The 17517-nt window shown below is 36.9% G+C and overlaps 1 protein-coding gene across 5 annotated transcripts in view; it reads right to left on the bottom strand.

The window, feature by feature from the left end:
* Positions 1 to 17517, bottom strand: part of LOC122830488 (CUB and sushi domain-containing protein 3-like) — a 240494-nt gene that overhangs the window by 107806 nt on the left and 115171 nt on the right. For all 5 annotated transcript variants that reach the window (XM_044115818.1, XM_044115821.1, XM_044115820.1 and 2 more), the window contains 3 exons: positions 1479 to 1592; positions 1080 to 1175; positions 561 to 764 (listed from right to left, as the gene is read on the bottom strand). In XM_044115818.1, coding sequence (XP_043971753.1) covers positions 561 to 764; positions 1080 to 1175; positions 1479 to 1592 — 414 coding nt within the window. The remainder of the gene's footprint in view (positions 1 to 560; positions 765 to 1079; positions 1176 to 1478; positions 1593 to 17517) is intronic.

Below are 17517 nucleotides of genomic sequence, written 5' to 3'. Positions count from 1 at the left end.
TAAATGCTTCACCTGTCAGTGGTCACAACTGCAGGTAGATCTTACAATCTCCTTCACAAAGCAGTGAGAAAGTGGGATTTCATGCACTGCTGTAGTCAGGAACAACAGATGTAGTCAGGATGAACATCACTGTTTTTAACAGTTACCATGGTAACTGTTAAAAACATAATAATAATAATAATAATAATAATGCATTAGTGTAGTTAGTTGAAAAGAAATTTACAATTAAAGCATCAAGTATCCTCTCAGATGCTACACAACAGACATGAACAGAGGGTCTAAGCAAAACCTTTTCTAAGCATACCAAAGTGTTAGCAGACATTCAGTTGAGTACAGCTAATAAAGTTATTCATCAAAACTTACAGTAAGTTGTAGAAATTAACAAGAATTATCAGTATCTTCAATATTTATGCCACCGTCTTTGTCTCATCAGAAACTTAGGTCTCTTTATAATGGATCCTCTTTCTGAGCGTCAGTGTGTGTGTGTGCGTGTGCGTGTGTGTGTGTGTGCGCGCGCATATAGTGGAGTATAGCGAGAGCTGGGTGGTGAGAGTGCTTACCAGCACACGTGGGCACAGTGCCATTCCACTGGGCCAGGGCATTGGGCACGGCCTCGCACCTGATGGCGTTGGAGCCGTGCAGCGTGTAGCCTGGATTGCATTCAAAGAGCACCACCATGCCGATGCCAAAGTCGTTCCCTGTCCTCTTCCCAAATCGGGGCTCAGGGACTGAGCTACACTGAGTGGCGCTGGTCCGAGGTACAGCTATGGATAAAAGGGGAGGTAGCAAGAATCAAAGGAAGAAAGCCAAAGAGCGGTGAGTGTGTTAGGCAGACAGGCAACCGGGAGAAGAGGGGATGGCAAGACAAAGAAGGCAGAAGGATACAGAAAGCCCTTGTGAGTCTTCTCACACTTTATTTGTCACTCTCATCCTCAGTGCCAAGACAGGCTATTTGACATCACATCATTCTGCTCTGCTAAGTTATGCCCAGTCTCATCTATTAGCACTTTGCTGCAGACTTTATGTAATGGCAGCAAGGATAAATGCTTTATGTAAGTGAAGAAAAAAGTAAACCTTACCTTGGTAAACAAAATGAAATCCTTTGGCTGTGTCTGTTCCATTTGCAGTAAACTTGAGTGTTATCTTGTTTCCTGAACTTAAAGGAAGCGTCTCGCCTAAATCAGAAACACAAAGGAGATGCAATCAAGACAGATGTTAATAGCTTGATTCTGGGAGCCGATTCAAAGACAATAGATGTTGAGCTTGATGGTCACCTTGTCTTTTGAGAACATGAGACTGTTTACGTTCTACATTTATTTGTCTAGGGAAAATTTATTTGATTGGAATTTAGAAGACAACAGGTTTGAGCTCGCTCTTCTTTAAAACATTTTAATTAAGTAAAATTCTAGTGACAGAATGATGAAAGAAAATTAAATAACTCAAATTATCCACCCTGTAAGACTGGGTGATGTGGCTACCTGAGTGAGATCCATATATGGACGAGAGAAGGGCTGAATCTGTAGAAGGTCCATCATAGATTTCGATCACGTCAGTGGGCAAAGTCTGAAACACCACAAACTGACCAAACAGCACTGTAAAGAGAATGATGGAAAAAGAGAAATTGCAGAAGATAATGAGTTATAATGTACCTCAGTTATATATTATATGAGTTTTGAGAAGCTAAATACAGCTGGGTAAAGGGGCCATTCCTATTCAGTGACTTAGTCATCACATCTTTACTTCTTGAGTCCAAAGTGACATTTTATTGGTCTCTTTAAAATGCTCTGGAACAATAACTCATTATCAAAGCTTTTGAAAGATCTTTTAAAGTTTTTCATTTGGCTGCTTTTTTTTCTCATTTAAATCCAGTTCCTTTTATTAGGAGCATGTTTTTATATTTATTAATTTACTCAACTCCAACTTCTGGATCATTTATACAATAAAAATGTCTGTTAATTGAGATTTGTACAAATAACAGACAACTTAATTGACATTTTGTTACAATTCTTTAGCTGAATGTTTAAAAAAACAACATAAAAACATTTGGCATGCAGGCCACAATAACATGAAAACGACAGTAGATTTAACTCATGTCTCTGACTTTGTGTTAGGTTACTGGATTTTATGCTATTCCTTAAAATAAGAATTTTTTTTGGCTTTACACAGCATAATGTTTTGTTCATTTGTCCCTCTTCCTCATTAAACCCACACAGTAACAATGTGATGTTCTTGCGCCATGACATTTAGCATATGGAAAATAACCTTCAGAAAACACAGACACATTGTAAACAGACTTCCTTTCTGTGCTACATTAAGGGTATTCCTCAACCTCTACACAATAAAACAATCAAACAAAATCTTTGTGTTCAACCAAACTCATTCCTTCCATCAATGTGGTTCTACAATGTTTAAGATGAAAACCTAAACATACTTTTCACCAGTGACACTCTCCAGCTTGTTAGAGGGGAATACAATATCTTCAACAAGTTCTTGTTCTGCTCTGAGGGCTTTTCCCAGTAGGATTTGCTCAGAAAATCTAAAAGAAGAATTTTCCAAGAGAAATCCTGAGCAGGTGCCCACAGCTAACTCCTTTTGATATGGAATAGAAAATGTAGCTTTACTCAGAGTTCCTATAGACAGGCCAACCTCCTTACCGACTGAGTCTGAACCTATAGGCATTAGGTTAGGATTTAGCTGCTTATCTGGAAAATGTGAGTATTTTGGTTATAATCAATATTTTATTGTCTTAAGAGAAGGGTGAAACACAAATGGGCCATTACCTAAAGAACTTGAGGTTGGTTGTGAAAATGCTACAATTAGACAAACCCCACAATCTAACTTTCTTCTATGTATAATTTATCACAACAGTGCTGAGTAACACATGCATTCAGGAAGACTAAGTCCCCTCTGTTCACCTTCCACGCCATCTTCTTTTGTCTTAAGAACAAGTCACTGAGATATCTGAACTTCTGAACCTAAAGCAAAGATCCATATTTTTTTTATTTGCACTGCAAACCTGTTGCCTATTGTTCCAGCACACATCAACAAAACATCATCAGAGAAAGTGAGAAGAAGGTCCGGTGATATCCAAACTGGACAGCATTTTTTTTCTACAACTCTACCTTGAGATACTGTCCATAAACACCATAAGATCAAATAGAAGACCTGCATTCTTAACTATAGCAGAAAAAAACACTACTTTGTAATCAAGGTTGCATACAGGTTTTGCTTTGTCTAAGTGGGTGACACTTTTAAAACGACCCTGGCATTTTTTGAGTGTTAAATATGCCAGTAATAAAAAATAATAATGTGCCATGTCAGTTTTTGACCAACACAAGCAGGCAAGATGGGTGATGTGTCTTGCCCAAGGACACAACAACAAAGGCAAAAGGAATGATAATCAAAGCGGCGACCCACCAAATGCAGGGAAAACTCCTAGCACTGCCGCCTCCACCGCCCCTAATGAACACCATGTCCTTAGTCTACAGTTCTACTTCCTCTTAGAGCATCTTATGATAATGTACAATCAAAGCTGTGGCTGTACGTTGTGGACATCTAAGTGAAGAGAGGAACAGATCTGTAACAGACTGAACTGAGGAGGATGTGGTTCCAGCAGAGGCTGGTCAGACGTGGTAAATCCAAAAAAGAAGTGACAGTAAATCTGGGAATGTCTTGTAGAGACTACAGTTTGTTTAACCTTTAACTCAACTGACATCTATGTAACAACTCGCATAGGGAAAGGATTGACATGAGATTACAGGGTTTTTTGGTTTTTTTTTTACCCCTCCAGGGGGTCTTTTTGTGGGCTCTAGTGTCCCTTTATACACAAGGAGGCTGACAGGAAGGAGGAAGACATGCGGCAAATGTTGCTGGGTCCGGGAGCCGAACCCGCGCCGGCCGCGTTGAGGACTCAAGGCCTCCAAATATGGGTCGCGCTATCCCCTACTCCACCACAGCACGCCCCAGATTACAGGTTTAAGCATCAACAAGACGATAGGAGAAAGCATAAACAACCAGAACTTACAAAAGCACCTGAACAGGTTGAGCAAGCCATTCCTACTAAGTTTACAAATGTATTAATGTAAAGCAGCCCACTGTATAACTTAATATGCTATCGTCTTGCCCAGATATTTCAGGATATTTTTAAATTCAATGAAAATGTAGGCAAGGACAAAGATTGTGCTGTCATTAAGATAAGATCTAAACCAAATTTGAGTCAGCCTGACTATGTGTTTATGATGAAAAGCAACTGTCAGCTTGTTCATCCAAATTTTGGTCTAATTAAATGTGTTAATCTGTTTTCTGTTTATACAGCACAAAGCTAACCTAAGCATGTATTAATGCCAAAAAAAATATGTGAGTTTGCAAAACAAGAAAATTCAACTATTCTAATGATTGGCTTTGCTGTGATTTGCTGGCATGTAAACATGTGTTGTTCCAGGTCCATTTTAAATTTGAGGTGTATGGCTGTCACCTCATATTTGCTCACTAGAAAAGATAATCACTGAAGGGATGAATGGACAAAGTGGATGCCACGCACATTGCCCAAGCTAACATAGTATTGGCTTCTGTCCATGAGCTTTTCAGCAGGGGTATGTAACCAATTTCAAACTCAAATATCAGCTATAATTAAGTTGAAAAACATTTACTTGATGAAATTGGAAATGAGGATCTTACCATTTATAACCAAATTAATGATTAAATCTTACTTTCATTTTAAAAAGTGAGAAAGAACGTGCAATAACAAAGGAGGGATTATTTAAACAATGTCTTGTATAAATATTTCCAATGAAGCATTCCAGATTATATCAGTGTGTACATGCCCTTGAAAATAATCAGATTTCCCAACCAAATGAACAGACTTGCCAAAATGGATCACTACCTTAGAGACAACACATGTCTGGATTTGTGCAACCGTGCATGTCTGTGCACATAGAGGTGCTGTATGAATGGTAATAATTCACAGCAAAAGCTACAGCCTAAATCATGCTGCGTAATAAACAACATGAGCTGCATGTCCCTTGTGTACGTCTCTTTTATTCGTCTCCACGTTTTGCAAAATTGGTGCTGAATGAATTATCACAAGTTCATTATCAGGCCCAGTTTTCATGCATTGTATAATTTCAATAGATTCTAACTTTCAAACGGCAGCAAATTTCTACAAGTACAGAACCAGACTTTGATTGAAGCAAGAAAACCTGACAGATTTGACAGCAAACCCAAAAAATCATGGCAGCATTAATATTTTACACTAGGCCATTTCTGGCATATAGAATAGAAGACCGGCCATGCCTGCACCAGATGCTGTAGGCAACAATATGATTGTTTTCAGCTGAATATCAAGTACTCTAACAGAAATGACATTTTATTTCTACGAGGCATAAGTTATGAAAATAAATTATGAACTTCAAACATTTTTTCATCTAAAGTAAATGAATTCTGTCTTATTTAATTTCAATTACACAGTTTGCAAATGGCTGAAAATGATGAAGTTAACAAATATGAACAATTAACAAAGACTGCTGCATGTTTTAATTTAGTGAAGGTATTAAAATCTTATTTGAAATGTCATGCAGCCTCAACTGTGGGGTAAATACTGGAAAGGTTATCTGTCAGTCCTAGGACAAGCACCAAGACAAAAAACAATGCATGGAATTTCTCTATTTCTGTGTTACGTATCTTCACGTGCATTTTTATTCTGTGGGAAACAATTTGGCATACAGAATAAATCAATACTGCAAGAGAAGATCAAAAATACTGTGAACAAAAACTAAAAATTTGCAATTCAATACAAATGTCAGGAAATGTATTTTCCACAATGGTGCATGGCAATCTAACTTATGTCTGATTGCCCCAAGGCAGCTGTGGCTACAGTGTGGTAGCTCACCATTATTGGCATGTGCATGTGTGTGTAAATGTGTGAATGACTGAATGTGGTGTGAATACCTTTTGAAAGTCTGCTAGAGGCTAGTTTCAAGGAAAGTAAAAAGGAGGATATACTCAAAAAGTACATATGGCTAATCTCTCTTTTCATTGGTAGTAGCCTTGCATATCTCTCAAAGTAACAATGAAAAATTTAAAGATGCCAAAGAAACAACAAAAAAACAAAAGAAAAAAATGTGCACTTACACAAGACACAAAAAAATCAGTTTATTAACTATAAGAATGTTTACCAAATCTGAATAAGAGCACCTCTACTCTGGGATATAAGCACACCAATGCTCAACTGGATAGTTCACGTGTTATTGCTTTATAAACAAAAGCATGCAACCTCAGACATGAATGCTTGAATACACACCTGCTCATAAGCAAAGCGTTAATCAATTCTGCTTTTAATCCAAAACCAGTCACGTGTTGCATGTCTGAGACACCATATATTCTACACATATTGTTCCACTTATATGAAGTTTACAATGCAAATATCACAGTAAACAACATATATCATTGTCCAATACAATGTTATTTGTCAAACAGACTGTATGAATTGATAAAAATTGTCTCTGCTCAATCTGATGACCAGCTTAACTGCCAATATCCCACCCTGCTTGCTATTTATATTTAGTTAATGTTTTTTTTCCACCATTTGAAGACACACAGGGAGCATTAAAATTCAAGGACTAGATTTTTGATCTTTAAAAATAGTAAAAACAATGACATGTTGACATCTTTGGAAAACTAATGTATGCATCACTGATGCAATTTAACACTCAAATTTGCATTTCAATAGACAAACGCAAAAAAAAACCAAAAGAATAGAGAACACACAATATTCAAAGACATGGCAGAATTTGATGTTGGGCATTGTATGATTACTTTTGTTTTGACTTCATACACAACAGAAAAGTTGTGAAGCCTTCTATCGTTTGTTGGCATTTGTGAGAAATAAATCAGAGTGAATTCTTAAACCGTAAGACTTCAAAGACAAAGATCTAACAGCTCAGCATTGGGGCGTGCCATGGTGGCGTAGGGGATAGCGCGACCCATGTTTGGAGGCCTTGACTCCCGGACCCAGCAACATTTGCAGCGTGTCTTCCTCCTTCCCCCTTCCTGTCAGCCTACTTTCATATAAGGGACACTTGAGCCCACAAAAGACCCCCTGGAGGGGAGAAAAAAAAAAAAAAACAGCTCAGCATAGAAACTTGGTTCTAGTTAAATAAAAGTTCAGACAAACGGTGACTTCAGATATTTGCCACCACATCCACCGTTTGTCAACCAAGGTCTCTTAAGTGCCCTATTGGTTTGGGACCTGAAAACAGTGCAGACATGTAAAGTAATTTTAAATCAATGCCATGCTCATGGAGCCATTTGGAGAGCCGTGTCACAAAGTCTGTGATGCTGTGGACGTATCTCTCTGAAAATGTGCCGACCGTTTCGATGAATGAGTGTACCTGGTCAGTAAATACATTGTGAAGTGTGTGAGCAGCACACAGATGATATTAAGGTGAGCAATGTGAGATTAAAAGTGCAAAACACTTCCACAATCGCAGTGTGTGATGCAGAATTATTTCTGTGAAGGACTTATTCTACTTTTAACATAATTTATGCATTCCATGAGCTTTGCATTAATTTAAACAAGTTGTGTGTGTTTTATCTTTATCAACCGTATTCAAATATATCTAGACTCAGAGGGTGGAAATGTTTCTATAAAGATAAAAACTATAATAAATATTATTCCAGGCTCATACATCAATAAATCCTTCTTATTCCCAAAGATCATGCCAAAACCGGCAATATTTTTTGTTTGTCCTGATCAATTTCAGGTAATGAGTAGTAATTCATAGGTTTTAATTAGCATTTGGGACTGAATGAATAGGTATTGGTCCCAAGACGTTTTGAAACATTTGGTTTGATAGATGCTTTAACAGTGATGCTTCCTGAATCATAGTCGAGTCCACATAATGACAGACCAATGAAAAGATGTTTCAGAGGTTCTTTTCTTTTCTTTCCAACCTTCTGCCAATTGGATTATGGTTGATTTTTTTTCTACAGTTTGTAGAAATTCAGACCAAAAACAATTAAATCAGACTTAATTAACTTAATTAATATGCAAATGGAGTTACATTTTCTTTTTTTAATTTTTACATTTTTTATTATTTTTGATCAGTGTTGTGCTGTTTCGGTAAACAAGGTGTTCCTGGAGAAACTAGCTTTAGTGTGCTTCCAGACACTGAGTATCAATTTGGACACTGATAAACTGGTTCTATTTTGGCACCAAATCTAAGCTGAGGGAGGTAAAGAGTCATTGTCTTCAGGAGCTGCAGGAAGACTCATGGAGCCCCAGGTTTAAAATCCTAAGACAAATAAAGCTGTAAAAACTCTTAAAATAAAATATCTAATTTTATTAATAACAAGACACCACTGTCTTATCTGGTATTACTTTTGATACTACTCCCACCACAGTTTCAGTGGATCAATGTGCTGCATAGAGCTGCTCTTATTGCTATCATTTACTTTTGACTCCAATTTTAATCATTCTTAATTCACATTTCTTTTTTCCTTAACTCTATCATTAAGAAAATGATTGGTCTTCAAAAGTCATGAGTCGGACTTAGTAAATCATCCAAAGCTGTACTAACAAAATGTTTTCAGCAGTGGTGGTGTGATCAAAGATTAGTCAGTTAGCAAGAGTCAATGAACATTGTGTGTAGTCAGAATAAACCATAGAGATGAGATTAAATGATCTGTTTTAATGTATACTAAGAGAACCATTGATATGTATGTAATTAGTCTCTAAGGAACTAACTCCATATACTGGAAAATACATTGGGGATAAAAAAAGTTATTTTTTTACCAGGTCATGTCTGCATGTTTGCAGTAAATAATAGATACCCCACTGTTGTTAACTCCGCAACTTTCTTGCTACGTTTACTGACATTTCAGACATTTCAGGCTTTTTAAATATTGGTAATCTGTGATCGGCCAGAAAACTGCAATTGGTTCACCCGAATGGATACTTAAGAATCATATAATTGATAAGGAAGAATGTGTGACTGATCTGAAGAGATAGCTAAAGCTGCATCTATGTTTGAGTCCATGATCTGAAGAAAACAGAGACTCCTTTCAAGAAAAAACGAGAGCAAGACAGGAACAGAAATCTGATTTGCTGAACTGTAACACATAATAAAATTTGGCTGCACTTTTCATCTGTTATTTTTATGATTTCAGCTTTGTTTATGGAGTCCTTTCAAAAAGTCCTTGTCAAAAACAAGGGCATGTGCTGCAGATAAGATCGTTACAATATTGCAAGAAGAGAAATGACATCATAATCTTGCAAAGTCCATTTCAGTCGACGTCTTTTTCCTTCCTGCGGCATTTGATCTTTTATCTTGTGAAACAATGAACATGGTCAAATGGATTATGCTCTGTGTAATTTATGCTTGTTCACAAAACCTTTGTATTCCTGCCAAACAGAAAAAACAAAAAAAAAATGGAACTTATGGTTAAAATTCTTATTTGCCTTGATGTAAGATTCTGAAAGGAAGGAGAAAGAAAAAAGTTTTGAAATGATTTTAAATGCAAGTGGTTTTTATTTTCGGTTTTGATGCTGCAGAACATTGTTAATATTTTTGGTAAATGTTTAATATAACAAAGCTATTGTCTTTAGCCTCAAGAACACATTCAGAGTGTAGTTCACTCTGGAGACCTTGAAAAGATGGCCGAGATTCTTTAAGCAAGTCTCCCAATGCAACTGAGATACCAACTACTCATAATTTCTCCTCAAAAAGTCAGTGTGCAAAAAATAAATAAACATGCTAATTTAAAGACAAATAACTGCTATGTAGAAATTTATAGACACAGTGATGCCTAGAACTCATCTACTCAGTATGAATCTTATTCAGTGGCAACGAAGAAAGAATATGGTAATGTAATGTCTGTTTACCATATGTAAAGCAAACAATATATTTGCTCGAAATGCTAAGATGTTTAAATCCCAACTACCCACCTAATTTCTGATTCACTCGTACATGTAAGAGAACTGAGAGTGAATTATATTTATGACTCATCAGCTGTGTAGGTATTAAACAACCACTTAACTCCTCTTCAGTGTAATTTTTCACATAAACCCCAGATCATTTTAGCAAAAATAGAAAAGGCCTCTGGACAGATTATGCATACTGTGCATAATTATGTTCTATCTTAAATTACAGGCAGGAAAACATATGGTTTGTCAAAGAGATTAATAGTTGGGTATCTAACTGGGAACTGTTACATAATGATAGGATCTTACAGATCTTATTGGAAATGAACATATGGTGATGCCATACAAATCTGGCATAACATTATGTCCACCTTTCTATCAGTGTATTGGTCCATTTTTTGCTGCCAACAGAGCCCTAATCTGTCGAGGCACCAGGCCACAGAAGGTGTACTGTGTTTCTGGCACCAAAATCTTAGCAGAAGATCCTCTAAGCCTTATATGATGTGCAGTAGAGTCTCCATGGATCAAATTTGTTTCTTTAGCACTTGCCATAGAGTCTAGATTGGACTGAGATCTGAGGAATTTGAGGGTCAAATAAACAGCTCAAACTTTTTGTTCAACTCCTTCTGCCATTTCTGAACAGTTTTTGTCTTGTGGTATTTGGCACATTATTCTGCATTATGTCCACTTTTCGTCCTTTCACCAAGCTTGACTCAGACAAGACATGATAAAGCTAAAAAGGAAAAAGGTATGTACATTAGGATTTCAACTTAATTGCTCCATTAACCAAAATGTAAAAACATTTTAGAAATACCACACAGCTGCAAGATATCCCTTTTCTCCTTCAGCATATTTCCTAAAGTGAGGCCAATGAACTCTTTGATATCTGAAATAACCAAAATCAGCCTGTCAAATTAAATGCTCCTTATTTCACTGAATATTTGTATTGTCAGAAAAATGTAAAAAATAAAACGATGGCGGAAAGCTAAAGAGAAATGCTGCAAAATGCAACTGCTTAGGTAGGCCATCATTATCCAACTGGAACATAATGCAAGTCCGTTTTGACCCAGAGCCACTGGATTAGTAACATGTGCCTTAAGGCAAAGCTCAGATAAGGTGTCAAAGACATTCACAGCATAGTGGATTGGTGAGAGGTAAAAAAAAACAAAAAACGAAAGCATATGTTTGCTCTCCTGGATATGAATTATGGAGAAGGAACCTGTCATATTTGCTTTGTGGCAGCACAGGCCCTCAGAGATTCTGGCCGGTGACAGCATACACATACCTCATTTACAAAAAACAAGGGGCCCATACAACGACACAGACATATATATATTTAAAAACCCATTATCGCAGTGCAATTGTATTACAGCTTTTGGCAGAAGGTATGGAACTACACTTTGGCATGAGCAGCATCTAGTCCAACAAGCTTCAATCTTGACAAATAACTCACAATATTTAATCTATAAGCTGTTGGTCACTGAAATGAAGAGATACAAAACATGGAGGCAATTTTTCTTGCAGTTTTACATACACTTGCTTCTCTTTATATTGCGTATTTACTATTATTTGGACATGCTAACTTGAAATGTGCTATTTTCTGCAGGACTGTTTCTGACAGTCAACACAAGGCAACGCGCTGACACGATAAGCTGCCAGAATGTCACCACCTTGAAAACTGCAGGTTGTCAAAATCAGTTAGGGCTGTCACTCAAGGGATTGTTTGACACAGAAAATTAACAAAAGGCAGAATGTATAATTACACACCCACAGACACATACCTGTGGAGAACCATACAAAAAGCACCGTTCACATCTATATTGTTCTCTTTTCCTATTAGGTTATTTTACAGAGGAAGGAGTATACATCATAGAATGATGTAGACAAAGAAGTGTTATTCTGTGTGTGCCAAGGTTGCTCGGGGCATAATCTCACTCCTCAGCAAACATCACTGATGAGTCAACACCTAGCCTCCGGGGTCACCGTTTTTATGATCATACTCAGCAGTACTCCATTTCCGTCTCATTCTTCTCATTTTCTGTGTTGTTCATTATAAATCTCTCACTCATTATGATGCTCTCCATCTAACTTGCATTCCACAAAGATCTATATTTCCCTTTCCTATTGTTCGACTATGGTACCCCCTTGCAGTCTCAACAGACTCCCTTGCTCATTTTCTGTCCGTCTTGTTACAGCCTAGATTTATTACAGCAATCAGTCAGCGCTCCTGTCCTGCCTCCTGACACATTCTGCAGCAACCATTATGCATATGTTGTTGTTATAGACATGTACGCTGGAGCTATAAAAGGCCTCAGGCAGATAAACAGAGGTGAATAAATGTTGTGTCTATAAAATCTAATTCACCTGGGCCCATTAGGGAAATATTTCCAAAGAGAGTTGGGTGAAATGAAAATTTCAAAAAGCTTACAAAAGGCTTAAAAAGATATTGAAGTGGTCATTTGTCATGCAAAAACCTTTCTAAAATCAAGCATGGGATAGAAAATTCAGTTTAGGCAAAACATTGTGACAAAAATGGGCAACTTTGGAGTTAAGCTGCACAAAAATCTGTTTATTCGAACAACATTCTATCTGAGCCATAATTAACTTTGCGGGTGTCTAAAGTCTTTGGAAAATAGTTGATTTGATTTGATTTGACTCAGGTTAAAAGTCGAGGAAACTAACAGCGGGGAATTATTTGATGCAACAATGCATATAATAATCAACTTTTTTCGAAAGATTATGGACACCTGCAATACATGTCTCTTTAATTTGAACACAAATGGGTCATGTCTGCAATATCCCATAAAACAATTTCTACACAATTAACCAAAAAAATTACACAACCTGATTTTATTTTGCAAACATTTGCTTTCGAAGATGCCACTAATTGACAGAGTTACATCTATTTTTGAAGCCATCAACGTTCATAAAGAAGGTTAAGTGTACAAACAAATGCCCTGTACTAAATGCAAGAATGGCAGAAGCACTGTTTGACATTTTTGTCATTTCTAAATGTCCATCAATTTGTTTTCCTTTTGTGCAACATTGCACAAAACAAGATTGAACCTTGTTTTCCCATCTTGTCAAGAGGTTATTCACCCTGCTGGGTGTGATGGAATTGTCATGCAGTGACTGCTAGACTTGGTGTAAACAAAAGTGAGTTTTGCGGGGTATCACATTTATATATTTTTACAAGAAGTGCCAAACGGAAAGTGGCAAAAGTGCAAAGAATAATTAATTGTTTCATAAATAAGTCTAAATATTTATCTAAAATAGGACATAGATTATTTCCAACTAAACAATAAATCAGGAAAGAGAAAGTATGTTGTATATCTTCTATGGTGTTCAAACCTTTTTATGACTTGAATTACCATCTACTGCAAAATGGTAAATACACATACAGTGTTAAGTATTTATATCTTAAGCATTTTTATATTTTTGGCAAGTTTAATGGGATTCTATGTGATCGAGTGACACAATGTTCTTGTTCATAGTTCAATAGTTTTAGAGACGTTTCAAGAATGACTGGATTACAAAAGGAATATTCAGCTCTTTGAATATCTCAGAGTACTGTTCAGTCATCCATCTGAAATTAATAACAGTCCACCAAAATAAAAATCTACTAGGCCAAGGCTGTCGCCCCAACCTGACAGGTATCACAGCATTAGTCAAAGAAGCAGCAGAGAGGTGCATAGTAACTCTGGAGAAGCTACAGAAATCCACAATTCAGGTGGGATAATCTGCTGACAGGACGCTTATTAGACATGCTTCCACAAATTGTGCTTTTATAAAAACAGAAAAAAAGAAAAAATATGGGGGGCAGAAAATAAAGCCATAGGGGAGCCATAAAAAGTCAGATTTGCAGTTTTCTATAAGCTTAATACAGGGAAATTCTGGAAGTAAACCTGCTAAAACAGGGGTGTGCAATCCTGGTCCTGGAGGGCCGGTGTCCTGCAACTCTTAGATGTCTCCCTGGTCCAATACACTTAAATCCAACAGCTGAATCACCTCCTAAATGCAGCCAAGATGTCCAGAGTCCTGCTAATGACCTCGTTATTTGACTCAAGTAGAGACACATCTAAACGTTGCAGGAGACCGGCACTCCAGGACCAGGAGTTGCCCACCCCTGTGCTATAGGCTGGATCTTGGTTCATCTTCCACAATACAATGTAAAAAAACCTTAATCTTTAAATAAGAGACACATGAGTAAAAAGATATTTTTCTCCAACATTAACTTTGCTTCATTTTATCATGAGTAAATTTAAATTCAAGAACAAATCTATTCCACACAAAAGTAAATTTTTGTTTGCTTTTCTTAATTGTTTCTGTCTTCATATTGTTTTCTTTATTGACATTTTATGGTCCCTGCATTAGTGCCCCGAGTTTGGCCAGTTGGTTTTCTGTAATTTTACCAAATTGTTTACCTCTACTGAACTTCTCTCACAACCTGGAGCAATCATTTTAAACTCAACAGTTCATCCCTGTATAGGCCGTGCTACTAATTGAGTCAGTTTCTTACATCTGTACAGTTCAATTTAAGCAGCTTGTGAATGTAAAACTTAGCCTAGTTTCTGAAAGAATGTGCTCTCAGCAAAGCATTATATTTTGCAAAGAATATCCAAAACCAATGTTTTATGTTGTTTTGTAGTTAGCAACATGTTTATGATTCAATGAACGGTCTCACAAACACTTAAACACAGATTTAAAGCTGTTTGTTACTCTGGTCCTTTGATCACAATCGCTGTAGTCATAATAAAATAAAACAATTATAATGTAGCTGCTAAAGCAATAAAAACAATAATTAAGCATTCTATTGTTGTAGCAAGTTCATTATATAGGTTGGAATTACAAGAAGCCAATATAATGTAAATTTTAAAAGACAGCCTGAAGGTGAGACACGGACACAAGCATGAAATAACCTAACATTGCTACAAATAGCCTAGCAATGTAGTTTAATATGTAAAATAGAAAGAGATGTAGCTTCATCTTGGGACCAAATTATTAAAAAAAAGCACCAAAGTTATAATTCTTTAGGTCTGATTTTTGTGAAAAAATATATCAAAAACACAACATAAAAGTGGGAAAGTGTTTTGTTTCTTTTCAGTGTTTTTATCAAACGCTCTGAAGGCCATAATTGTCCATGCAATACTGTATACTTTATCTGTTAACTTTACAGAGTAGCGAATGTTATGAAAAAACTCAAATTACACTCTTAAAATCCCATTTGCTTCTTCATCGTTTATGTTCTCCAATTAAGACAATCTGCAACCTTAACGAACACATCCAGAGATTAGTGAGTTGTGTGGTGAAGCTAAATAAATGATATGGAAACTAACTGAATTCAAAGTAAAGGCTTCAGAGCTTGCATTATAATTTCATGCTATGAAATGATCACGTAATCTGTTGGCAGACTTATTCCAAAAACACCGTGATCTCCAAAGAAATAGACTCACATAAAGATTTAACCCTCTACCCTGTATATATCCCTCAGGTCACTGAAGCAGAGTCAGGAGATGATATTTTTTCTGGAACTGCAACCAAGCTGACACAATGTCTCAAAGGATTATGGTATGTCACAGATCATATGAAGGACAGAATATGACACACATCCGACACTCTTCCCTGGGAGGTTACAAATTTCAATCACCTGTGTACGAGACACTGAAATGTGATTCCTTTTATAATACTGCCTAAAGCTGATTGTCTACTGTCAAGCTGCAACAGAGAGGAAATAATTTTTCCTCACAGAGCCCTATCTGGAGGTTAAAAGTACCAACTTTAATGCTCTGGTTTTTTATGTAGATCTTAGGCCTTTATACTATTAAAGACACACATAATGGAGTAAAATCAAATAAATACAAATGCCAAGAGGAAGAAAACATTTTTTTTGATACAGAGATGTCAGCCTACAGAAGAGTACATCCATGTACTCTACAGTTCACACATTGACATCTGCCTTTGGCTTCGCTGGGGTGTTTCGAGGTACTCAAGTTGTTTGGATGCCCTTCATCTCTGTATTTTGGGTTCTGATGCCTCTTGTCCATGAAACAACAGTTTCGCCAACGCAATTTCACTGGTCAATCAAGCAGAGGATGCTGTGTTCTAAACTAGAGATTGGTACTTTTGCCAGTGTGGGCAATGTCTCAAACCCTGCTGGAAAATGAAGTTAGAGGCACAATATAGCTCGTCGGAAGAGGAAAGCCTGAAGTGCTTCAATATGTCCAATTAGATGGCTGCACTGACTGTGGATAAAACTTAGTGGATAAACAGCAGCAGGTGACGTGGCTCCCCACCGGAGGCTCTGAACCTCAAACAACTTGGATTCTGCGCCTCTGTTCTCTTCACCCAGACTCTAGCACTTCGAATTCAAAATGAAATGCTAAATTTACTTTCATGTGAGAAGAGGACTTTGAATCATTGATTAAAAGTTCAATTCTTTGCTGCATTAGCCAAGATAAGAGGCTTCTCACGTTTTCTCTGGTTCATGTCCTTTGGATTTAAACACAATTCTCTCAAGGTAAGCTTTTATCCCCCCGTTACTCGAGTACCTTTTTCTACCACACTTTTCTTCCACTCAACTTTCTAATAATATGCTTGGATATGAGCACTTATGTATTGACATTCATTGGATTACTGCTCTTGCAGGAGGAAGCTTTAACTTGACAATGATTAAAAACACATTGCCAGTGGTTTTATATGATATTAAAAAAAACACACTGGGGTTTTCATTGGTTCTATGCAGTGATCATCAAAACTAATAGAAGGAAATGTTTAAAATATATCACTGAGTAATTATTTTCCATATAACTCAAATTTTTATTTGAATTTCAATAAATATTATTTTATATATGGGATATATACATATATGGGATTTTTATGTTATTCATAACTTTATTGAACAATAAAATACCAAAATAGTTTCTTTATAAGGCTTATGTTTATTTCCATGTCAAAACCATGCATTTATTTGGTTTTAGCTTCATTAAAAAAGCTTGATGCAATACCCTCTAAACATGAGTATGTGCTATAAACATTCACAACATCATGCTTTCATTTTCAGCCCAACATCGTTATTTTGCTCCAACTGGAATGTGAATGCCGATTGTTCAGAGAGCATTTCAATCAAGCCACATCACAGCTGTCTTGCTCATCATCAATAGCTTCGGTTTTTACAGCACATCCCCAAAACGAAAAGTCAGAGGCACAGGTGGGAATATTGCTTGGCAAATTCCACACACCATTAAGCTTGTGCCAGCAATTTAGGCAAGACAGCATTTTGATGCATTATTTATTTAAAAAGACCTGTGGGTTCCCGGACACCAGGAGCAGCAGGAGATGGGAGCAAAAGATGTAAACAGTCGGAGAGGATCGTCACACCAGGGATGAATGTGTGTTTCATGAATGCGGGGGTTTAGTGAATAAAAAGCTGCCTGGATTTCTGGAGCTTATTATGAATACCAGCGACTGTTGTCAAGGTCTTCATGGGATCTTTGCTAAATTTTAGATAAGCAAATAAGCCCCGATCAGATGCCAATTCCTCTGCTCCATCTATTTGGACGAAACATTTGCGGTTTGACCTATCTTTCTACTACTCCTGC

This window comes from Gambusia affinis, linkage group LG05 (assembly GCF_019740435.1).
Source record: "Gambusia affinis linkage group LG05, SWU_Gaff_1.0, whole genome shotgun sequence".
Taxonomy (NCBI): domain Eukaryota; kingdom Metazoa; phylum Chordata; class Actinopteri; order Cyprinodontiformes; family Poeciliidae; genus Gambusia; species Gambusia affinis.
This window is presented reverse-complemented; position numbering and strand designations above follow the sequence as displayed.